The sequence below is a fragment of the Engystomops pustulosus genome, chromosome 1 (genome assembly GCF_040894005.1).
Source record: "Engystomops pustulosus chromosome 1, aEngPut4.maternal, whole genome shotgun sequence".
NCBI classification, from domain to species: Eukaryota; Metazoa; Chordata; class Amphibia; order Anura; family Leptodactylidae; genus Engystomops; species Engystomops pustulosus.
Genome location: NC_092411.1, coordinates 73618616 through 73645647, shown reverse-complemented (window position 1 = coordinate 73645647; position 27032 = coordinate 73618616). Strand labels below are relative to the sequence as shown.

The following is a 27032-nucleotide window of genomic DNA, read 5'->3' as shown; positions in this document are numbered from 1 at the left end:
AATGCGACCATCCCAGAAATTATTTACCGATATCTAGGCACAGAGGGCTTTGGACCTCATGCCTAAACTCACAGTGAAATAATAAATGAAAAACCCGAAATACCAAATGCTTATGATTCAGGGTAGTTTACCTACAATACTAATACAATTTTCTGTTTCAGTTTGACCCAGTAGCTCACTGATCCTTTTTAACCCCCACAGCCCTTTTTCATTTTTGCGTTTTAATTTTTCACTCCCCACCTCCAAGAATCTATAACTTTTTTATTTTTCCATGTACAGAGCTGTGTGAGGGCTTATTTTCTGTTTTACACTTTAAAAAGGTGGTATTTAATATTCCATGCTGTGTGCTGGGAAGCAGGAAAAAAATTCCAAATGCAGTGAAATTGGTAAAAAAACACATTTATGCCGTATTCTTGTGGGTTTGGATTTTTACAGATTTCACTGTATGCCCCAAATGACATGTCTTCTTTATTCTTTGGGTCGGTACAATTACAGGGATACCAAATTTGTATAGGTTTAATAATGTTTTCATACAGTACAAAACATTTTTGGGGGATATTTCCGTCTTCTGGCGCTAATAACTTTTTTATAGTTTGGTGCACGGAGCTTTGGGAGGTGTCATTTTTTGCAGATTTTGATGACGTTTACAATGTTATCATTTTTAGGTCTGTACGACCTTTTGATCACATTTTTAGAATTTTTTAAAAAGTGCCATTTTCGATTTTGAGCACGATTTTCCGTTACGGGGTTAAACACAGTGAAAAAACATTATTACATATTGATAGATTGGGAATTTTCGGACGGGCAAAACCTAAGGTGTGTATGATTTTTACTGTTTATTTATATTTATATCACTTCTGGGGAAAGGGGGGTAATTTCAGTTTGTAGGTTTATTTATTATCATTTTTTTAAAACTTTTTTTATTTTTATTTTTATTATTTTCAGACTCCCTAGGGAACTTTAACCCTAGGTTGTCTCTACGATCCTAAAATATACTGCCATACTACAGTATGGCAGTAAATGAGGATTTTACTCCTCATTCATTACAATCAGGGCTTGGGCCCTCAGCCCGTGGGCCCTCTCCATGCACCCGCACCCAGCATGTGACGTAGTAGTGACGCGGTAAGGGGTTAAAGACACACTGCATCCTACAAGTCACATTGACTTTTAGCACCATGCTAGGCAACAACCTGTCCACTGACCTGCAAATTCTCAATTTCTATTCTAAATTGTACCTTAGGTAAGATTTAATAGAAACATAGTGGGTCATGTATCATTGGTTTTGCTGGGCTTTTTTGGCATAAAAAAAGTCTCAGAAAGGCCACATTGAATTTTTTTGCAACTTTTCACTGCTTAAAAGTCGCACATGACTATTTGTGCAACTTTCTAACTAAAAATAGAATTACTGCTAGTGCACTTGGAGCACACAATGAAAGCAGTAAAAATAGAGCCCATGAGTTTACGTACAGTTCGAAAATACTTGTGAATCTTACATATACTGCTGGTCTTTGTTTTACTTTTGTATCTACAATGTAGAGAATCAACTTATGACAGTTGAAGACTATGTTAGTTGTAACTGCTTATAACATTACAATAATGAGCTTCTGAAGAAATTAATAACTTTTTGTGCTAATTAAATCTTGCCTTCATAGTCTATAAGTAAACTTTATAAAGTGCTTTAAAGTATTTAAATATAATTCTATAAATATTCTTTGAGAAATTCTTTAAAAGTGAGTTGTCTTAAATTTTCCTCCCATATAAAAGTATAGAATATGTTGGTTGTTATAAATTGAGAAAAGACTGTCAAAATGTACGTATAAAGAAACTTAATTTTGAACACTTTAACATTGTTTATACTGAGATTGAATTAGAATTAGTTTATATTTTTCCTTCTAAATTACAATGAAAGAGTCTCATTTTCTTTTTGTGTAAGCATTATATGATGTTCATGATGTTCATATACTTGTATTCATTGCATTTAAAAAAAAAAAAACGAACTTTGATTTGCTGCTAAATAGGATGTTTCATTCTCCTGTCATGTAAGAGAGACCCACCCCAGCCATATTGGAATAGAAGGTGTGAATACAGGTTTACAAAATAGCGATTGTAATACCATTTTATATAGTCTAGTTTTTGTTGTATTCAATTATTTACAACAAATTATCTTATTTCCATTTATCTTTATAATGTATATACAATATAGTAAATTAAAGAGAAACGTGAAGCAGGAATATATGATGGTAATGAACAAAACAACATATCATACATAAGTACAACCATACCTTTATTATTCCTATTAAAACTTGTAAATTTCCACACTCCATTTGGAAAGCTGACTTACCATCTATACATATTTATGTTTCAGCTCATTCATTGCTCTAGCTTCCTGATTGACACAGGGCATGCTTTCTTGTTAGCCGAGTCAGCTCAGCTACCTCATTACCCCCTTCCTTAGGAATTACAAAGAAGTTAGCTGTGAGTGTGACTCACTGAAGAAAATTCCTGAGGGTTGGGGATGAGGAGGTTTAGAGAGATGTTGACTGTGTGTGACTCGCTGAAGAGAAATCAGCTTTCTCATTCACCATCAGGAATTCACTTCACTTAGCCACACACAGCCAACTTTTCTTTCATTCCTGAGGAAGGGAGTTGGCTTAATTTCTATAAAATACTTTAAATAAGTTATATGTTTCTTGTTGTTCAGTTCAGAATGCTGTTAGCTTGTAAGGAACAAGTTTTTTTATGTCTGTATATGCATAAAACCATAAGCATAACTGTCCAAATACATAAAAAATCTTTTTGAAGACAGTGTACTTTCTCACTTTATCAAAAAAAGTTGTCCATGTTAATGCCATCCCGATAACAATATTTAAAACTAAATATCTTTAGTATGCTCTACAGGTAGAACATCAAAACCAGTTAAGGCAGAATATAGTTAGTTATACCTGATACAAGTTTGACAACAGAACATGAATGAAATGCAGTACATGCAAACAACGAGAAGAAGAGGTAGCTGTCAAAGTCTTTAAAAACTTATACAATTTAAATTAGAAAATTGCATTTGAACAGAAATAGAACTCCCGTCTTCTAAAATTAGAAATTAGGTTGAATTCAATAATTTCATGCTTACCAAATGGCCTGAAACTCTTTTATTTGGCTTTTGATTGAATCAGTCAAGTGTTTCAAGCTATGCACATGAAACATCCTGGAGAAAAGTTCATATATGGTAAGAGTGTAGATACAGTGCAATATAGGTTGTTAGCATGATGGGATAATATGAATAAAATGCATGGAGAAATTGTTTCCTATGCCTTTTGCGACATGCTGAGGTATTTCCTTCTATAGGGTGCAATTTGGTGTTTTTGACGCTTAACATCAAATAGCTTTTCTGATTATTTAGAAATGCCAGAGACATGTTGAGGGTCCATAGAGCTGTTACTGATGTAAAAGTATCTAGTGTTTAAACTGCCCTGCAGTTGTAAAGTGACTTTCGTTTAACCCTTTTAGCCAAAAATGACTGCCGGTACCGGGATCAGAGCAGAAACCAAGACACACCAGTCTCCTAGAAAATGCAGAATCACAATCTTTATGAGCACACAGACGCATATATAACACACATCAAATCATCTGCATAGGGTCGTGAAAATAGGATGAAATACTGCAATTCTATAGGCCATATTGAATATACCAGAACATCTCCTTTAAGACATTCTTCCAAAATGTTGATGAACGTTGTACCATTTCTCCAGAGGCTTTGTTCTCATATAAACAGAATGTTTATGTCAATTGTCCTTGTGTTAGCTTTTTATAAGTTACAACATGGCCTTCAAACAGAGAATCTTCAGAAAGATAAAGTAAACAGTGAGGACATTCTAATTTCTAAATAGTTCACACAAAATGAAGTTTGAATCATGACAAGAATTGGCTAAGACTAAAATGGCATCCGCTTGGTCCAAAATGGGGTCTGTAGAGGAATTTATCTCTCACACTATATATCTTAATGCTTTTATGTAATACAATCCATAACACACAGTCATGATGTAATGTGTTAAGTGGTTAGATAGATAAATATTAAAAAACATGACTTGAGTTATGACTTAGATTTATATCTTAGAAATCATTTTTTTTCCCTGTATACTATCCTGTACCAATAATTATAAAACATTCAGATAGATAGATAAATAGATAGATAGATGCGGTAGATGGCTAGATATTTCACTTTTTACAATATTATACTTTGTCAATTTGCTTTTATCCTAAGATACTGTCAGTGAAAGCTGTTTAAAGATTGGAAGTATATCACAGGTATTTTTCTGTCAACTTGAAAGGGGTTTAAGAGGTCCCCTGATAAGAAAATGCTTTTTACCAATAAACAACAAATGTCAAATATCTATACAATGATATTTTCAGGTCCATTTTTATTTGTATGCTGCATTTAAAAAAACCCAGACTTGATATTGACAGTGACTTTAGCATAAATTATAAAGAAATATACTGCACACAATAATACAACAACATCCTTTGATTTTTCTAATGACAATCTGCTAAAACTGTAGAATTAAATTTACAATTTATCAAGATATGCATAGCTGTTTTGTTATATTAATTTAAAATCAGTTTTATGCTATATACATATTGATGGCCCATCTTTAGGATGGTGTTTTATGTGATTATCAATGTTTGATCACTTGAACCAAGTCAACTCATTGGCGCTTTTGAAAAAATGGGTCTTTGTTATATTAAGGATAAGCTAAGAAAGTTTAAATGTTCTCCAACTAAGCAAACTTAATAAATCCATAGTAAAATTGACTACAAGGAACTTCAATTTAATTTCCTCCATCTCACAAAGGATACCCATCACCAAGAACGTGGAGATCAGAAGTCACATAATAGACTCAAATGTACACACACTAGACTAATGATTTACTGAAAAAAGCTTTATGTCTACTGCTTCATACAGTTAAAGGATTGTATAGCTTTGATAACCCTATCTCATATCAAGGATCTCTAAGGCTTGTTATTGATAGAGGCCTTTCTGCTGGGATTTCCTGAATGTAAGTGTTATTTGCAGCTAAATGTTTTAGTATTGCAGGTCATTTCCACTGAATAATTCTGTTTTTAAAGGTAGCTGTGTGGATTTTAACTTTAGTGAAAATATGGGACTATGTTAATGTTATATCAGTATATACACATAGAACAGACCTTCATAGTTAAGGTAAACCTGCTTTTTTTCTGCTTTTCTGCTGATCAGATGTATCTTAGTGTTTGATATGGCTGGAATTTGAGAAGTTAAAGCGCAACTGTCAAGTTGTAGTGATTTTGACAAAATATTATATTTCCCGCTTTGAAAACAAACAGAATGATGCTACGTTGTGCTGCTCGTCCTTTTCTTTCCAAAGTTATAGCATTTTCTGTTCTGAAAGCATTTGACAAAAATCTTTCTGACCAGAGGTGAACTGGGCAGAGACTAATATCTGTCAGTCTAAGGCCTCAAGCTGAGGCCAGTTAGCTTGCCCATAGATCCCATGATGCCTTGTGTTCTCAAAATAATTTTGCAGTAAATAATCCCACAAGTAAATCCACTGAACACTGCACAGTACACATACAGGATATATATGGTCACTAGCCTGGAAGGGAACATGTAATTTGTGGAAGAAATTATTAGTATATCAAGTCTATGGCTGTGGTGTGTGAGCACTAAGAGTTAATAGCTTATCTGCACAGAAGTGGTACTGCTGATTACAATGTAGGGGAAGGGCTGCAGCATGAATAGCAGAGACAGATAGAGAAAGTTCTGTAGAATCACAAACTGGGATGGAGGGACTGATAAGGAGCAGTGGGGATCTTGCACCTGTTATGTGCCGGAGACATCTGCATTCATACATCCAGCTCTGCTTCATGCTTTCTTTTTTCTGTTTTAGTAGTAAAGTATTCAACATTGAAAAGCAAATATATAAAGTATAAAATAGATAGACGTTCATTACAGGTTTTTTTTAAAGATTTTATCTTTCATTTTTCAAAATTAGAACAATGCACAAAAGGCAACATCAGCCTCAGGGAAGTATAAGGCACAAACATAAGGTTAGGGTTAGCAGTACAAAGAAATCAATATTGGAGACAAATATCGGTCAGTAACCAAACCCGTATATTGCGTCACAGAAGGCATCACTCTCCCAAAGGCGGAGAAACTCATTCACTCTCCCATTCACACCTCACACACACTGAGCTATCCCTCCTCCTCACCTGAAGCAGTCTGAGCAGTCCCCCACACATCCCAGATCTAGGAAAAACGATCCGGAGCACCTCTAGCAGTGTAAGTGAGTTTGTACATTGGAAGTTCCGTATTAATCAGTGATATCCATTTGGCCGTTCATTACGGTTGATGGTTTCTGTATAACACTTAGGGCTTTGTAGAAATGCTAAAGTGAAAGATAATTTCAACACAGTAAAAGTAAAACAGAAAGGAACAGTTATTTTTATGCTAATTCTGGAATAATAAATTGGAGGTTTAACTGCTCCATGTATTGTTTTCACAGATGCCATTTTGTTTTTTTATGTTGAGTAAACATTTTGGCTTTTAAGAGTAAATTGTGGGCATGACTTTTCACTGAACTGCTATCGACCATTACTCTAAAATCTGCATCAGATCATTTTACATTTTATAATTTTATACCTTTAATTATGCTTCCAATTCAATTTTTTCTTATTCAAGTACTGTATGTTTATCTTTGAAGATGCATAGTTGCCTTCATATCATCATGTCTTTACTAGCTTGTTTCTGCCTTTCTTTGTCTTTTTCTTTGAGTGATATGGCAACATAATTATAATTATAATAGTATTTTAACCCAAGTTGAATTGTTTCTCCTTACACAATCTCATATAGTCAATGCCTAGTATTTCTCCTTTATAGTGTTCTGTACCATGAAATATTATTAAGGTAGAGTTTCTTTATTTCTTGAGTAAAAAATCCATTGTTGCAATTTTTCAACTTCATTGTGAATTATTTATGCTTTTTCAACAGTGACAGAAAGCCGTGGGATTTTAGAGAGCATACAAAGATTTTCTTTGCTTCCGACCTATCTACCAGTGAGTTACACTATTCATCAGAGTGAGCTTTCCTTTTTCCTTAAAGAAGCAAACCAAGACATTATGAGGAATTCCAGTCTGCAATCTCGAATTGAATCATTTTTCATTTATAAGGCCAAGAAACAACCAGTGATGAATGCCACCTATGGACCATTTTCTATTGAACAAGAAGTGCCACAGGATTTACTTTTAACTGCCAGCCATTTTGGATCTGCAGATAAATTCACTTTTAATTGGAAAATTAAGTCATATATTCTCAAAAACAAAATTTATCGCTTAAAACCTAAAGTTCAAGTTCTTTTCTACATTGTGGGAAGAGATTGGGATGACTATAGCACTACAGAGAGACTTCCTTGTGTTAAAGTTTTTGCCTTTCGAGAAACAAGGGAAGTTAAAGCAACATGCAAGCTGACAGGTGATCTGGGATCTTGTGTTGCCGAGCTTGAACTACTCTCAAGCTGGTTTGATCCACCAACAGTGATTGCTGGACATAAAAAGATGATGGAGAACACTGATGGTAGTCCAGTGGAATTGTATTTTTCTATTCAACAAAGTGATGAGAGAGGAAATTGTGTCAAGGAGCTCACAAGGAAAAACCCATCATCTTATATTTTTTTTGATGATGCCGGCCCACCATTGCAGAGAATTGGAAGTGTTTACCTTTACCAAACACCAAGAAGCAACTCATCCATTGAAGTAGTAATTGATGGAAACATAATTATTCGTTCCTTATTTCACAGTGTAAGGACAGGGGATATTTTATCATATTTTGTCTTTTTGGCTAAAAATTTTACACAACCCAAATTTAAATTAAGGTAAGAAAGTGTGTTTCTTTTGTTCTTCAGCATAAAGGTGCAAATGTATTCAGCATTCAACTGTTTAAGAGCATGAGATAGACTGTAACCAGGTGATCCAAAACAATCTGAGGGACAGGAGAGGATTTGCTCCTAAATTAATCTGCTGTGATAAATCAGCCAATTCTAGATTTATCACAGCATTGCAGGAGTGCAAGCCAGAAACATGAAATATAACTTTTTGAAAAGTCAAAAGTTTGGGAAAAATCCACACCAGTTCTCTTTTGATGTGAAAAATAGTTTAGAACTGTATGCAGCAAAATCTGATTTATGATTGGGAATTTAAACCCTGATATTTAGGGAAGTACTTTTTAATTAGACTTTGCCACTATGATAACTCTGACATGCACTAGAGGTTCTAAGAAAGTATTATAGGAAATCTAACACTTTACCAAAGTAACAAACACCTACACACACTCACCTGTTCTCCTCTTCATCTCGAACCCGGCTCTTGTCTTTACTAATATTGACACGGGGTGGAGTTCAGGGCCGAGATGTGCAGTGCTCCGGGCCACTAATTATGCATCCCCCTCGCATCTCCCACGCCCATACTGCATCAAGCAAGGGGCGTGTATAATTAGCAGCTCGAAGTGCTTGGACATCTCATCCATGCGCTACAATCTGTTTTTTAGAAGTCTCTTTTCTAGGTGATACTAGATTAAGTGAAAATTAGTGATTAGTGAAGACCACCACCGGGATCAAGATGAGGAGGAGGACAGGTGACTACTGTAGATGTTTGCTACTTTAATAAAGTGTTAGATTTCCTTTAAAACTCTTAAGATACCTGCTAATTACCAACATTGACTATAATGAAAATATTGTAGATGAAAAACTGTTTAATGTGTTAAATGTAATATGTTTTTTGCAACTACAGAAAAAAAAATTAAAATATAAATTTCACAATAGATCATTATGAAAACCATAATATTGATCTCCAAAAAACAGAAATTATGCACATTTTATTTAGATACCTAACTGCTATATAGAGAATAAAATCACAACAAAATCATATATACATGACTATATATACATACTACTTTTAAAACTATCAATATTTAAAATTTTTGCTTATTTATAGTAGCAACAAGTAAGCCATGGGTGAAACACAGCACCATGCTATAAATAACTAAGCTGAAAATGGCTTATTATCTGTAAAAAATGCATTAATTAGTGATACAAGGTTAGTTTTTCAACAGTAAGTAGAAAAGCCACAATGTTATGTAACACAACACAGAAAAACAACCACTTACATGCCTCAGTCAGCAAGCAGAGCGCTTATTATAATTGCCCATTGGTAAAGTGATAGCCACACACTGTTAAATGCTCTACAGTATGCTAGCTAGCAGCCTAATAATCGCTAAAAGAATAATGCATTTGTGGTATGACTTAAAATTTTTGTAATGGTTTGCTTGTGCACAAACACATTGAGCATTATTTTCCTGAAAAATAGTACAGAAAGATAATTGCTATCACTGATAGAGGTCAAAAGCAAAGGCATCCTATACAACAACAAATACAAGAAGTTAAATGTGTGTGGTTTTCTATACAAAGTCATTGGAAAAAGAAAACTTGAATTGTGTGCTTTTACCATAGAATATAGTAAAAAATTACTCAGGGTCATTGTTTATTAATTTAAGGAGTAACTGTAAAGTGGTTTCCCCCACACATCAATAGCCCTTGGGATGTAAAACAACTTTGTTACCTATATGCTGCAGTGTCTTTGCAATCCCCCTCAGATTATCTGTGTGCTGCAAAAAAATTAAAAACGATGAACATCCTTACAATCACTTTTGGCAGCAAAAGTTGACATGTTTTTTTTTTTTAAATCTGCGTAGAAAACTAAACTTTTAACTTTGAGAAATCTCAAGAGAAAGCACAAGTAAAAATTAGATGGAGGCTACTAAAAAGACCTAACTCGAATGGATGATCGGCTGGGAAAAAAAATAAATATAACATTTGCTGTATCTTACAAATTTGAGAGTGAGTAATGACTTTTAGTCAAATCATCAAAAACAAATACAATCACCTGAAGAACTATCATAAGATGCAAAATCAGTTTATATAACATCATTAGGAAAAGTTACCAATTTCTATCAGTTGAGACACGCTTCACCCCTAAATTTGAATATAATACATGGAAATGGTTCAGCCTTTTTGTTCCCAATCAGCTGTCTTTGGTTTTATTTAAATACTGAACTGGTGGCTTCTTATGGTCAATGACCATTTGGCTACCCTATGGAAGCTGAACTCAGCTAACAATGGAGTGGCTCTAAATGATGCTGCTGTCTGATCATTGGTCCAGAATTCTCCTGTCTTACTCTTCCCTATAGCTATGTCTTTTCAGATTGGCTACTGTTTACTACTACTGTTTTCGGTATAAAGTGTCTATCAGACGCCCAAGGAGCCTGGTGAATGGAGGGCTAATATTATTTTAAATAAATGGCAAAATGATTATAAAGTACACTGAGAAAAAGATTACTATGATAAACTTTGGCAATGAGCCTAAGCTAAGAGAAACATGAAGGGTTTTGTGAACTAGGTTATTTCATCAAGTCTCCTTATGTGCCAAAACACTAAGTAAGGCTACATTCACACCACCGTATGATTTCTCCAGTCCCGTATTTATTGGGCGTATATGCCGTAATATGGCATACAGAACTGAAATACGGGAGAAAATAGGACATGCTCTATATTTTTATACGGCTAGTATACGGTAGGGTACACTATGGTGTCAAAAACGGCAATATAAATGGTTGGACACATTGAAATGAATGTGGCCGTATGTAACCCCTAGAAAAACGGTACTGAATGGATATGGCCGTTTTCATACGTCCGTGAGAATGTAACCTAAAAGTTATATGAAATTTTCATATTGCACGATACATTTGAAAAACTGTATTTCTATGCAATATAAACATTAAAAATTGTTTGAACTAGAGTACAAAGTGGTAGAAATGTATTGGGGGATTAAATATGGCTTCTCCCACAGTTTACTGGTGGAGAAACCATATGAATCTCCCTGCCTCACCACTATGTGTCAAGGCACAGAGTGGGTAGAAAGTGTGGTGGGTGGAACGCAAATGCAAATGGAAATGGCCGGCCTACCACATACACTCTTATATAGGAGTTCCGGTGGAGCCAGCCAAAGGGTTAGGTTCTTTAAATTGCAATGGATATGAAAATACATCAAATCTCTAAAAACTTTTTCATCAGCTATTAAAATTATTGATGCAGTTGCCCAGATGATATTATTTTTCTTACTTGTTATTATTCTTTAGAAGATTTCTTTTCCCTTCTATGTATTCTGTATACATCTTATCCTTGATCGAATTGTATGTGGTTGTTGCCATAGAAATATATGTACCTCCTTCAAACAATGTAATCGCACACTGTTTTTTCATCATAGTGCACGCCATAAATCGTCTCAGGACACTTAGTCAATGATTATGCATCTATAATAAGTCTTCGGCTTTTGCAAATTCTGTATATAGACTCAGCCCACTCACAAAGTTAAGTAAATAAATACAAACTGAACCATAAGAAAGAAATTACTGTGTGACTTTGTTCACACTTTTAAAGTTTTTATTCTTTGTTTTTCGTGTTGTGGTGATATGACATTAATAAAGTATTCATTGCCTCGGTCACAAGGCATGTCTCTGTATTTTCTTTCTTATGGTTAAGTTTAAATTACATGCACTGGCTCAGATATTATTAGTTATTGATTATTATTATAAGTTTCCAAGAAACACAAACTGAGTAAAGTTCTGAACCCTCATGCAAATGCAATCCTGAAAGCTAAACACCACCACCTCACTATAACACAATATATAATCATAAGCTGCAGTGCAATGTTGTTGCTCTCTTTTGTTTTATTTTTCATGTGTGTATTTTTATTGAATCAAGAGTAAATCATGTGTAAATTGGAACTGCTGGATGCCATCTTTTGGTCTGTTATGATTATATGCTCTTTACTTGTTCTTTGGACTGAGTCAGTGGGATTTGTTTTTGTGTACTGCTGGTTCTAGTGGAAAATCTTTAATAGGATAGCACTAGAAAGAGAATATATTGCTTGCTCTCCAACATGAAAATGCATTTTGTATTTCCAGAGTTTATGTCTTTTTAGAACGGTTTGACCCAAAGGGTTGTTTACCTTTACATCTTCATTCACAATGCATTTGGGCCCATGTTGGTGTTTAATAAAGTGTATAAGACTGGCCTTGTGATGGGAGTTATTCCAATCAGTAATATTATTTTTAATATTATTTGAGATATGAATGTCCCACCTTTTCAATTGAATCGCAAGCTTTCTGGTTGCTCCAATTTCCCAATTACTGTATATTATATTAGAGTTGTGACAGATTTTTTCATATTTTGTCAAAAATAAATCTATACACATGATTGTGGAATTTTGCTTGACTTAATTCTCTCATCAATTTGTGGCATTGTTTCACTTTTACATGAATTAAGTACAACATAACATTAGTGGAGTCAAAGAAAAAAGATTAAATTGGTGTCCCTAGTGTGAGTGATATAATGTGTACAAGCTTGTCACATTTAATGCCTTACTATTTTAAAGATTTTTAACTCTTCCACCCCTATGAATGATACTTGTAATACATGCCTTTTTACCACTTGGTCAATTTTGTAATGTAATTATAACATTTGTGTTGGCAACATTCTCAGTTCATGGTGAGCGACAGAGAAGGAACTGATTTTTAGTCTGTTCATTCTTGTACTCCTGTAGTTTGAACACAGGTTTTACGTTTTATGCTGTGTTGATTGATAATCACCACACCTGTCTCTTCCTGTATCTTAGCTTTAGTCTTGCGGTAGTTAACCCGTGCTGATTGATAATCTTTGCACTCCTCATTTATGTCTGTCTTTTGCACTTTTTTGTAGGGAGGAATTGACTTTTAGATGTCCTGTACCACCTACGGTATATGAGGCAAGCCGGTAGGGCCTTTGGTGGGTTCAGAATCAGGGCTGGATGGAACTACTAAGGCCACATTCACATTCATCGATACATTCAGCATTTGCACCAGGAAAACTCCTGGTGTATATGCTGAACATATACTCCATATTCACAGTTTGCATAGCATCCAGTAGAAAACACAAACATATACACTCAGCGGAGGCCATAATCACATAGGAGCATAAAGTGAGATACTTTCTAGTCCACCACTGTAAGGACACATCAGGAATTCACCCAACATATTCATAGAATAGAGGGCTCAAATGACATATGAACGTAGCCTGGGTAAATGCTGCATGTCCATTAACTTGGCATATTCTGATTATTATTATTTTTGATAGTTTTAACCTGTTTTAGAAAGATAAGAGAGTATTTTGTTAATAGTAGGGATCTTGGGAAAATCTGCCATTCATTCTGTGTTCGAGAAGTAAGAGTCACCTTACGGAGGCCATCATTAAGGCGATCATGTAGGTGTGTAGAGTCTTATAGACATTGATGCTCCACTAGAGGGATTCAGGGAAAATATGCAAAGTTTTTTAGGATGGGATAAAGAAGGCGTGCCTCTTTTAGCTACCTTGTAAGGCATCTCCCTTGACATCAAGCATGATCTTTAGGAAGCCTTATGACATGATGCCAGATTAAAACCAAACCGGTATATATATTCCAGAAGGAACAGACTCCCAACTGTAGACAGCATTTACAAGGTAGCTAAAAGAGGTATGGTTTTCCTTATCCCATCCTGAAAAACTTTGCATATTTTCCCAGAATCCCCCTAGTGGAGCATCAATGGTAGCTATTGGAGGCTTGGATTTCCTTATCTCATCCTGGAAAACTTTGCATATTTTCCCACTTATTATGTGATGTCATATTTATGTATTATGGAGTTGAAAAAGAATGAAGTACATTTAGAACCTGTCAATGCATGTAATATTGTTGTAATAAATACAACCAACAAGTATTTATTAAAAGTCAGAAGATCTAATAGATGCCCTTAAATTGATTGAGTTAAAAAAAGAGTCTGTATCAGAGGAAACAGTATGTTAAATTGGTAAAATGTTTTAAATCATAGGTAATTATGCCATGTTGTCTCTATTTTTCTACCAGTAAATATCTTTGAAACCTGAGAAATTAGAATATACTTCTATTTTCCATCATATTCCCATTTCCTCAGCATTGATGATTGTGTCATTAGTGTGGAAGACAAATGACCTTTAAAAATCAAAATGGTGAAAAAAACACAGCAGCATAATTGTTTACAATTTTTAGAGAAAATATAATTATTTTTTAATCAATTTCAAATATTGAAGAGACAAAAAGATGTTTGAAGGGCTAATGAGGTATTTTGACCTCAAGTGCTTATCTCAGCTATGAGTATTTGTCCCATTTTATTAACCTATTATAAATACCTTATCAAAATGAAGCAAATAATTTCTATAAAATTAATATGATAAAGAGAGGGGAATAAAGAACATGGGTCCACGGTCAACAGTAGTGAGAAGCTCCTGTAACATACTAAATGACACCTGCCGCTTAGTCAACATATTTTTTTGTATTCTTTTGCAAATGAACCCAATAAAGATCTTCATATATCGAAATAGCTAATTCAGCTGTTTTGCCCAGTGTGAGCCATGGAACTTTGGATGCCCTAAGGTGCAGCAGGACTTGGCATTAGATGTTGTAATCCATAGCCAACGGCTGCTGGCAAAAATGCTTTCACCACTGTATTTGCTCCACTGAGCTGGAAAAAAGAACTTGAACAGATGGAATCTATACCACCGGACATAGTGAACTTGACATGTCAACTAAGCACAATGCTAAACTTCTGGGAGTTAAAAGCCTCTGATCTACTGTAATGTGCTATGATTACTAAATGTTTTCATTTTGTCATTTATAAGGCTTATAAGGTCATTTTACTTCTAGTTAAGGTATGTTAGTAGTAAAAAGGTTTATTCTCTATAAGTTACTTCTCTATATGTTACATTTTTCTAGAAGTATAGAGGGATGTGAAGAAATAAACACTTACTGCTATTAACATTGACATGAACAAGAACTGAGAATAAAAAAAGGTCAAAAGCACAGCCTTCAATAATGACACGCTATTAAAGAAACCAGCACGGGATATTGATGTCCTGGTAATCACAATGTGAAAAAAAAGCCCTTAGAATTAAGCTTTGCTAATAGCAGAATAGAATTTGATTAGCCAATGGATTTTAAGGTCAAGTGCATCCTTATTATGGATATGTTCTCTATTTAACAAACACAATTTTAAATAAGCTTTATAGAAAATAAACAAAAAACTGGACAGGTTGGATGATAAGAGGAAAGCAAAACCCTTATCTAAGAAGAAATTACAGGAGTGTCCCTTAGGTACGGAAGGAAAAACATATTAAAATGTCTAAGGTTTATTTGCAGCCTCAGAGTAAAATCATATCTCTTACATTTCCATTGCTGTTCATGTTTATGTTTTTTTAACTGCTTTTACTAAGTAATATACACATTGGAGTATTATAAATATCTTACTTGCTCCTCCGGTAGAATTGAGTATGGAATGTAAATGATGTGATTTGTCAGTAAACATAAGCAGTGAATATGTATATAATTACAACATTGTAAGTTAAATAGGACAAGAGGGAGAATCATTTGCATATTGCTATATAATTTTTAAACAAACCATTACAACGTGGGTTTTTATTATCATATGTGGACTTGAAGTCTGCTTATGCTTCTACTAATTTGTCTTTTGAGATACACTAACAAAGAACTCTCTCCCAGAAGAGACTCAGCATTCTTTGTACATCCGTACAGAGGGATATATTCAGGGCTTTCGGAGATGTGAGATGCAAATTTCCCAGTACATCACACATTTAATTTATATGTTTCCCTCCATACTAAACAACTATCATCATAGCACTTTCTACTGCTGTGAAACAGATTACTGTATTAAATATGCAAACATATTTTCAAGGGTGGGAAAAGGAAAACAATGCCTCTTTTTGCTACTTTGAAAGGTATGACTTACAAGAAGCCTAATGACATGATGTGGTGGCCTTAATTGGCAAATTCTACAGAAGTAGAACTCTTACTTCCTTACTGTTTTAAATGAGACAAGCTTTTTATTTAAGCTTGACATACTCATCACTGAATTTATTCTTTTTGCTGTTACACATTACAGAAAAAATTCCAGTATTCTTCATCTCAGCCTTTTCCAAACATGAAGCATATGGCAGTTTTGGAAATATACCCACTTGCCTAGGAAAACAAATGAAGACCCCATGCACTTGACCATTTGAGGAACGTGTATATATGGAGCCTGCTGTAACTTTGGTGATAAGAATGGCCTTGCGGCCTCATTTCCTATGGAAAGGGGAGGGGTGAACAGCGCTCATCACTTCTCCTCTTCAGCACGCCTTCCATATGCTCATCCAGCTATAGCCAGGCAAGCATATGAGCATGTTAAGATGTGGGTTCTTCTGGCCATTAAAAAAGGTCTTCACTCAAGCTTAAGGTCAAAAGAAGTAAGCCACTATGTACAAACAGGTTTCATTAAAAAGCCAACTATTCCCAGACGTCTAGACTCTTAAAGGGAACAGATTTGGGTTGCAATTTCACCACAAATAAGATACATTCTACACTAATTTATAAAGCATCCAAAAAGGGTCTGTCTTCCTTTTAACTGGTTCACGACCGCCCTCCTTGTATTCACGGCGGCGGTGGGGTCCCGCTGCATGGAGAGGGCTCACGGGCTGAGCCCTCTCCATAGCCGGTAAGTCTTTGCTGCATATTGCTGCATTGCTGCATTGCTGCATATTGCTAGCACCGATCGCGGGTGTTATCACAGCGCCATCTTGCCTCGGATCTTCGCTCCCCAATGACGTCAATCCGTCTCCATGGTTGCCTCGGGTCTTAAGAAGTCCCGAGGCTATTTCGTTTTAACCCCTTCATTACAATGTGCTGATAGCACATTGTAATGAATGAGGAGGAAAATCCCCATATACTGCCATATGATAGGATCGATCAGACAACCTAGGGTTAAAGTACACTAGGGAGTATAAAATATAGTAAAAATAAAAATAAAAAAAGTTTTAAAAAAATTATAATAAAAAAAACTAAAAATTCTAAATCACCCCCCCTTTCCCTAGAACTGACATAAATATAAATAAACAGTAAAAATCATAAACACATTAGGTATTGACGCGTCCGAAAATGGCCGATCTATCAAAATATATTAACGGTTTTTCAATGTGTTTAACCCCGTAACGGAAAATAGTGCCCAAAGTTGAAAATGGCACTTTTTTTGCCATTTTGAAAAAATATTAAAAAAATATTAAAAAAGTTATCAAAAAGTCATACAGTCCTAAAAATGATATCATTGAAAATATTATCAAATTTTGCAAAAAATGACACCACCCACAGCTCTGTACACCAAAGTATAAAAAAGGTATTAGCGCCAGAAGATGGCAAAATAAAAAAAAAACAATTTGTGCAGGAGGTTTTAATTTTTGTAAATGTATGAAAACATTTTAAAACCTATACAAATTTGGTATCCCCGTAATGGTACCAACCCTAAGAATAAAGTAGACATGTCATTTGGGGCGCTCAGTGAAAGCCGTAATATCCAAGCCCACAAGAAAATGGCGCGAATGCGTTTTCACTGCATTTGGAATTTTTTTTTTCTCGCTTCCGAGTACATGGAATGGAATATTTAATACCATCACTATGAAGTGCAATTCATTACGCAGAAAAGCCGTTTAATACCATCACTATGAAGTGCAATTCATTACAAGGAAAAGCCATCACACAGCTCTTTACGTGTAAAAATAAAAAAGTTATAGATTTTTAAAGGTGTGGAGTGAAAAATGGACATGGAAAAACAGGAAAGGGCCCGATCCTTAACCGGTTAAACTAAAGAGGAGCTTACAATCTACACAAGTAACCAAATCATAAGAAATACAAACACATATAGCATGGATGTAGCTCTGCGTCCCTTGCATCAACAGGCATCTATCAGGTTCAGACTATATAACACACCAGCACACCATCTGCTCAGGTTTTTCACAATAAATATAATAGTGGATATAGACAAAGGTTTGCTGGCCAGCAGGAGGAGAAAAAAGATAAATGAACTAGACAAATAGTTCGCTATTCATCCCTCAACAATATGTTAGTGTGTGTGGAGCCTTTGGTTAAGACTCAGGCCTACCACCTGTTTCAAATTAACAAGTTTACAACATTTGATATAATAGTACAGCACGGGTGGCAGTGACTTTCTGACCCATGTCGTACTATTACGTCCAGCTTCTGGCACTGGCTCACAAGCAGAGTCGGTGCCAGAGGCTGCAGGTGTCAGCTGTGTTTTCCAGCTGAAACACACCCGTAACACCCATGACCGGAAATTCCTCCAATCACAGGTGTTAACCCCTTACACTCAAGCATGACCGTGGCATGCAAAAGGCGCCTGATGTGGATCGGAAGCCCTCAGCACCACTTTCCCTAGAAGTCAGATCCTTCACGGGTGGCACTGACTTGCCCACCAATGTTGCACTATTACGTCCAGCTTTACGTCCAAAATACAGCTGACGCATGCAGCCTCTGACACCGGCTCTACTTGTGAGCCAGCGCCAGAGGATGCAGGTGTCAGCTGTATTTTCCAGCTGACACACACCTGTAACACCCCTGACTTGAAATTCCTCCGCTCGTGGGTGTTAACCCCTTACACTCTGCCGCCAGGCATGAACGTGGCATGTAAAAGGCTTCCCATGTGGATCACAAGCCCCCGGCACTACTTTCCCTGGAGGTCCTGATGACAACTGCGATGACAATCCCGGAGTCCAACATGTTCCCCAGGACTGAGCAATATCCCTTGGAAGCTGTGGCCTACCTCAAGACAGGACCACCTGTAATCTACTAATATACACATCATTATACAATACAGTGCAATACATTTGTATATGTTATGTTTGTATATGCTAGCTCAATATGAGCTCTAACAAGCAATCAGAGGATCACGTGTTCAAACTAACTTGTAAATAATTAAATAAATAAAAATAAAGGTTTTCTAATAAAAATAAATAATTAAATAACATAAAACTGCCCCCAACACCAATATTTCCCATACTCATTTAATACAATACAAAAAACATAAAATCACAAAAAAACACATTTTTGGTATTGTTGCATCTGTGACAAACTGTACAATAAATCAGAAACATTATTAGACTTGCTCTGTAAACGCTGTAAAAAAAACCTTGCCAAAAATGTAAATTTTTCATTAAATCCTTTCACTAAAAAGTGATCAAAGTTATGTGTACCAAATTGGTACCATCCATGACTCAAGGGAAAACTTATCACACAAGAAATAAGCCCTGAGCCAGCTCTGTCAACTGAGAAGTACTAACGCTATGCCTCCACAAGGATGGCGATAGTAAAACAAATGAGATTTTCTTTATAATACTGTATATACTTGAGTATAAGCAGACTCAAGTATAAGCCAAGGCCTCTAATTTTACCATGAAAAACTGGGAAATCATATTGACTTGAGAATAAGCCTAGGGTAGAAAATGCAGCTGCTACTCTCTAACAAAATGTTCAGTAGTCTCACCTCATGACGAAAAATGTCCACAGCAGCCCCTCTAATTGATAAAATATCCAGCAAGTTTCCCCCATTAACCCCTTCCCACACCTTGACGTAACTCTACATCATAGGATGCGGGTAGTTTGTGCACATTGACGTAGAGTTAAATCATGCTGATCTGAGCCCATGATGCATAAAGGATCCATAAAAAGCCTTGCCAATATAAATCAGATATTTGGGAAATGTTAGTTATAAAGTTACTTGGGTGCTAAATTTAGAACTTCCAAAATCTCCATTTATTTTCAAAACTAAACACAAAATATATCATCAAAATGTTTCTACTAATTTGAAGTACAATGTGTGATGAGAAAAAAATCTCAAAATACCCTGGATATGTTAAAGCGTTACAAGGGTATAACCTCCTATAATGACACATGACAAATTTAAAAAATCAGGCATGGTCCTACAGCCCTAAAATAGCTTAGTCACGAAAGGGTTAATATAATGTCCAGCAGAGTGCCCCACTAATTTAATATCCAGCAGAGTGCCTCATTAATGTAATGTCCAGCAGAGAGCCCCTATTAATAAAATGTCTAGCAGAGAGCCCCCTTAAAAAAATAAACATAGTACTTACCCTTCAGCGCTAACCCCAACATCCTCTTCTCCCGGCATCCCATCTCCGGTTTGGCAGACAGACTATGACGTCAGGAATATACAACAGTTACTTAGTAAAAAAAAAGGGCTAATTCACCTATCATTGTAGGGAGGTTCTGTAGGAAGATTCTTTGAGTCCTGTCTGGTGAACTTCATGCTGGGTTGATGGCCTGAGTGCCCACAGAGAGGGCTCCGAGTGCAGCCTCTGTCACCAGTGCCATAGGTTCGCCACCACTGCCATATGGCATGGGTATCATGTTATTTAGGTTCTATGGGTCAGTACTAGAGATGAGCGAACATACTCGTCCGAGCTTGATGCTCGATCGAGCATTAGTGTACTCGTAACTGCTCGTTGCTCGGACGAGTATTTCGCCCGCTCGAGAAAATGGCAGCTCCCGCCGTTTTGCTTTTTGGCGGCCAGAAACAGAGCCAATCACAAGCCAGGAGACTCTGCACTCCACCCAGCATGACGTGGTACCCTTACACGTAGATAGCAGTGGATGGCTGGCCAGATCAGGTGACCCTGGGATAGACTAGCCGCTGCCCGCGCTGCTCGGATCATTCTCTGTCTGGATGCCGCTAGGGAGAGAGCTGCTGCTGGTAAGGGAAAGCGTTAGGGTGTTCTATTAGCTTACTGTTAGGCAGGAGTGATTCTAAAAGAACCCAACAGCCCTTCTTAGGGCTACAATAACGTTATAATTTTTTTTTTTTTTTATTTGCAGCTAGTACCATATTGTGAGGAATTAGCAGGGGGACTTGCTACCGTTGTGTTTAGCTCTTAGTGACACACATATCCACCTCAAACACCAAAGTGGGAAAATTTATTAGGGGTTTGAGTAGAATTAGGCACAGTCTGCCAGTTTCTTTTTATTTTACGTTTATTGTTTTAATAACTCAGTGTCATCTCATCTGGCATAGTAGTGTGCTATAATACTTGGCTAGAAAATAGCCATAGGAGAATACAAACGGCTTAATTACGCCTACAGTAGCGTTATATATATTTGTTTTCTGGTTGATCTGCTGGTGGCTGTAGTTGTTGCAGTGCATCTACTAGTAAATTGTGAGCAATTTGGAGTCAGACTTGCGACCACTGTGTTTTAGTGACGCACATATCCATCGCAAAGACCGAAGTGGGAAAATTTATTAGGGCCCGGGGTTGTATTTCAATTAGGCACAGTCTGCCATTTCCTTTTTTATTTTACGTTTATTTTTTTCATAACTCAGCGTCATCTCATCTGGCATAGTAGTGTGCTGTAATACTTGGCTAGAAAATAGCCATAGGAGAATACAAACGGCTTAATTACGCCTACAGTAGCGTTATATATATTTGATTTCTGGTTGATCTGCTGGTGGCTGTAGTTGTTGCAGTGCATCTACTAGTAAATTGTGAGCAATTTGGAGTCAGACTTGCGACCACTGTGTTTTAGTGACGCACATATCCATCGCAAAGACCGAAGTGGGAAAATTTATTAGGGCCCGGGGTTGTATTTCAATTAGGCACAGTCTGCCATTTCCTTTTTTATTTTACGTTTATTTTTTTCATAACTCAGCGTCATCTCATCTGGCATAGTAGTGTGCTGTAATACTTGGCTAGAAAATAGCCATAGGAGAATACAAACGGCTTAATTAAGCCTACAGTAGCGTTATATATATTTGATTTCTGGTTGATCTGCTGGTGGCTGTAGTTGTTGCAGTGCATCTACTAGTAAATTGTGAGCAATTTGGAGTCAGACTTGCGACCACTGTGTTTTAGTGACGCACATATCCATCGCAAAGACCGAAGTGGGAAAATTTATTAGGGCCCGGGGTTGTATTTCAATTAGGCACAGTCTGCCATTTCCTTTTTTATTTTACGTTTATTTTTTTCATAACTCAGCGTCATCTCATCTGGCATAGCAGTGTGCTTTCATACTTGGCTATAAAATAGCCATAGCAATAGGATAGCATCGTTTGGTTTTAAAAACTAAAAAACACAAAAAAAAACAAAAAAAAAAAAAAAAGTTAAAAAAAAAATTCAAGTTATAACTCTCATTTTCAAAATGTTTAACCCGAGGACTAGGGGTAGAGGACGAGGGCGGGGACGTGGGCGTCCAACTACTGCAGGGGTCAGAGGCCGTGGTCCTGGGCGGGGTGAGACACCACCTGCTTATGAGGGAGCAGGGGAACGCCGCAGAGCTACACTCCCTAGGTTCATGTCTGAAGTTACTGGGAATCGTGGTAGAGCACTGTTGAGGCCAGAACAGTGCGAACAGGTGATGTCGTGGATTGCCGACAATGCTTCGAGCAATTTGTCCACCAGTCAGTCTTCTACGCAGTCCACCCATGTCACCGAAATCGGCACTCCTCCAGCTCCTGCACCTCAGCCTCCTCCCCCCCAGTCTGCCCCCTCCCAGCAAAATTTGCCATTTGAACCGGCATACTCTGAGGAACTGTTTTCTGGACCATTCCCACAGTCACAAACCACTTGTCCGGTTGCTGATGAGCAATTTTCCGATGCCCAGGTTTTCCACCAGTCGCAGTCTGTGGGTGATGATGACCTTGTTGACGTACTGGAAGAAGTGTGTAAAGAGGTGTCCGACGATGAGGAGACACGGTTGTCAGACAGTGGGGAAGTTGTTGTCAGGGCAGGAAGTCAGAGGGGGGAGCAGACTGAGGGATCGGAGGATGATGAGGTGACAGACCCAAGCTGGGTTGAGAGGCCGGGTGAACACAGTGCTTCTGAGACGGAGGAGAGTCCTCGACCAGAACAGGTTGGAAGAGGCAGTGGTGGGGCCAGACGGAGAGGCAGGGCCAGAGCTGGTGCATCAGCGCCAAATGTGTCAACTAGTGAAGCTCCCGTGGCAAGGGCTCCTGCGGCGAGGGCTAGATTTTCAGAAGTCTGGAGGTTCTTTAAGGAAACACCGGATGACCGACGGACTGTGGTGTGCCACATTTGCCAAACCAGGATCAGCAGGGGTTCCACCACTACTAGCTTAACTACCACCAGTATGCGCAGGCATATGAATGCTAAACACCCCACTCAGTGGCAACAAGCGCGTTCACCTCCGGCCGTGCACACCACTGCTCCTTCCCCTGTGTCAGCTGATAGTCAGCCCCCTGCCCAGGACCCTGCCACAAAAACCCCATCGTCGCCTCCACGATCCTCCACAGCATCCACCAGCGTTCAGCTCTCCATACCCCAGACGCTGGAGCGGAAACGCAAATATAGTGCAACCCACCCGCACGCCCAAGCCCTTAATGTGCACATCTCCAGATTGCTAAGCCTGGAGATGCTGCCCTATAGGCTAGTAGAGACCGAGGCCTTTCGCAGCCTCATGGCGGCGGCCGCCCCTCGGTATTCGGTCCCCAGCCGCCACTACTTTTCCCGATGTGCCGTCCCAGCCCTGCACCAGCACGTGTCAGACAACATAATCCGTGCCCTGACCAACGCCGTTTCTGACAAGGTCCACCTGACCACGGACACGTGGACGAGTGCTGCCGGGCAGGGCCACTATATATCTCTGACGGCACATTGGGTTAACTTGGTGGAGGCTGGGACCGAGTGTGACCCTGCGGCTGGTCATATACTGCCGACGCCGAGGATTGCGGGGCCTACCTCGGTCCAGGTGTTTGAGGCCTACTATGCCTCCTCCTCCTCCCACCCCTCCTCCACCTCCTCCTCCGAACGACCATCCGTGGGCATGGCGCCATCAGTCGGTAGCTCTAGGCACAGCAGCAGTGCCGTCGCTAAGCGACAGCAGGCGGTGCTCAAACTGCTGAGCCTAGGCGATAAAAGGCACACCGCCCAAGAACTATTACAGGGCATCACGGCGCAGACTGATCTGTGGCTGGCACCGCTGAACCTGAAGCCAGGCATGGTTGTGTGTGACAACGGCCGTAACCTGGTGGCGGCTCTGCAACTCGGCAGACTGACACATGTGCCATGCCTGGCCCATGTGTTAAATCTGATAGTTCAGCGTTTCCTCAAGACATACCCCAATCTGTCTGATTTGCTCACGAAGGTGCGCCGCATCTGTGCGCATTTCAGGAAGTCCAGCACAGATGCTGCCACTCTCAGGGCAGCGCAGCGCCGCCTCCAACTGCCCGCTCACCGACTGTTGTGCGACGTGCCCACGAGGTGGAATTCAACACTGACCATGTTATCCAGAGTTTACCAGCAGCGCCGAGCGATTGTAGACTGCCAGATGTCAACTTCCACCAGAACTGGTAGTCAGGTCAGTCAGCTTCCTCAAGTCTACAATGAGGAGTGGACGTGGATGTCTGATATCTGTCAGGTGCTGAGTAACTTTGAGGAGTCAACACAGATGGTCAGTGGCGATGCCGCCATCATCAGCCTCACCATCCCGCTGCTTGGCCTGTTGAAAAACTCTCTGGTCAGCATGAAGTCGGAAGCTTTGCACTCCTCACAAGAGACGGGGGAAGAAGATTCCCTTGTTGATAGCCAAAGCACCCTTAGGTCTGTTTCTCAGCGCATATCGGAGGAGGTGGAGGTGGAGGAGGAAGAGGAGGAGAATGTTGGCGAGACACAAGAGGGGACCATTGTTGAGTCCTTCACTGTGGAGCGTGTATGGGCAGAAGAGGGGAGCGAATTCTTACGCGTTGGTACTCTGGCACATATGGCAGATTTCATGCTAGGCTGCCTATCCCGTGACCCTCGCGTTCAAAGAATTTATTCCAGCACCGATTACTGGGTGTTCACTCTCCTGGACCCACGGTACAAGCAAAATCTTTCCACTCTCATCCCTGGAGAGGAAAGGAGTGTGAGAATGCATGAATACCAGCAGGCCCTGGTGCACAAGCTGAAACAGTATTTCCCTTCTGACAGCGCTAGCGGCAGAGTGCGTAGTGCTGCGGGACAAGTAGCGAGGGAGAGTAGGCGAGCAGGCAGCTTGTCCAGCACTGGCAAGGGTACGCTTTACAAGGCTTTTGCCAGCTTTATGTCACCCCAGCAAGACACTGTCACCTGTCCCCAGTCTCGGCAGAGTAGGGCTGATCTTTACAGAAAGATGGTGAGGGAGTACGTAGCTGACCATACCATCGTCCTAAATGATCACACAGCTCCCTACAACTACTGGGTTTCAAAGCTGGACATGTGGCACGAACTGGCGCTGTACGCCTTGGAGGTTCTTGCCTGCCCTGCCGCTAGCGTCTTGTCCGAGCGGGTTTTCAGTGCAGCTGGTGGCATCATCACCGATAAGCGTACACGCCTGTCGACTGACAGCGCTGACAGGCTGACGCTTATCAAGATGAATAAAGCATGGATTTCTCCTAATTTCCAATCTCCAGCAGGTGAAGGAAGCTCAACCTGAATAATTTATCCACTCCTCCTCCTCCTCCTCATTTTCCTCCTTCTCCTGCTCTTTGTACAGTAAAGCAGAGGAAACTGGCTATTTTTTGACAGGGCCCACTGGCTCTACCTATAGTACTTTATGCATTTAATTTTTCTGGAGGGCCACCGACCCGGTCCTCTGTTTTAAACAATTTTTTGGACTGCCACATACAGGCACTCAATCTATTCCATTTTTCTGGAGGGCCACCTACCTGCTCCTCTGGTTTGAAAACTTTTTTGGACTGCCACATACAGGCACTCAATCTATTCCATTTTTCTGGAGGGCCACCTACCTGCTCCTCTGGTTTGAAAACTTTTTTGGACTGCCACATACAGGCACTCAATCTATTCCATTTTTCTGGAGGGCCACCTACCTGCTCCTCTGGTTTGAAAACTTTTTTGGACTGCCACATACAGGCACTATCCAAATTGAATTGTCTCCATAGCAGCCTCCACACGTTGTCTCCATTGCTACCTCCAAAAGTCGTTTATATAGCTGCCTCCATACATCGTCCCTTTATCAAACGAGGTGTGTCAGGCCGAAATTTGGGTTGTTTTCATGGATTCCACATCAAAGTTGTTAACCTTGTCGCCACCCTGCTGTGTTATCCACAAAATACACTGGCAAACTTTTACCATTTACGGATATTATTTCAGCGCTTCTTGCGCATCTGTTTACATTCCCCTCACCCTCCATATCCTAAACTTATAAGAACGCTACTACACTTGATCTTATACAAAAGGTTCTTAGAAGTGCTGTTTGGGGAGTAGCCTAGAGACAGGGGCTTGGATTGGCGAAAGCTCGCCTGGCAGCGGAGCGCCAGCTCCATGCGCATCATGCGCTTCTTGCGCATCTGTTTACATTCCCCTCACCCGCCATATCCTAAACTTATAAGAACGCTACTACACTTGATCTTATACAAAAGGTTCTTAGAAGTGCTGTTTGGGGAGTAGCCTAGAGACAGGGGCTTGGATTGGCGAAAGCTCGCCTGGCAGCGGAGCGCCAGCTCCATGCGCATCATGCGCTTCTTGCGCATCTGTTTACATTCCCCTCACCCGCCATATCCCAAACTTATAAGAACGCTACTACACTTGATCTTATACAAAAGGTTCTTAGAAGTGCTGTTTGGGGAGTGGCCTAGAGACAGGGGCTTGGATTGGCGAAAGCTCGCCTGGCAGCGGAGCGCCAGCTCCATGCGCATCATGCGCTTCTTGCGCATCTGTTTACATTCCCCTCACCCGCCATATCCCAAACTTATAAGAACGCTACTACACTTGATCTTATACAAAAGGTTCTTAGGAGTGCTGTTTGGGGAGTAGCCTAGAGACAGGGGCTTGGATTGGCGAAAGCTCGCCTGGCAGCGGAGCGCCAGCTCCATGCGCATCATGCGCTTCTTGCGCATCTGTTTACATTCCCCTCACCGCCATATCCCAAACTTATAAGAACGCTACTACACTTGATCTTATACAAAAGGTTCTTAGAAGTGCTGTTTGGGGAGTAGCCTAGAGACAGGGGCTTGGATTGGCGAAAGCTCGCCTGGCAGCGGAGCGCCAGCTCCATGCGCATCA

The 27032-nt window shown here is 39.2% G+C and overlaps 1 protein-coding gene across 1 annotated transcript in view; it reads left to right on the top strand.

The window, feature by feature from the left end:
* The window catches only part of LOC140123961 (transmembrane protein 132D-like), a 470866-nt gene that overhangs the window by 127889 nt on the left and 315945 nt on the right, over positions 1–27032 (top strand). The window contains exon 2 of the mRNA XM_072144372.1: positions 7019–7898. Within this exon, the coding sequence (XP_072000473.1) occupies positions 7019–7898 (880 nt within the window). The remainder of the gene's footprint in view (positions 1–7018; positions 7899–27032) is intronic.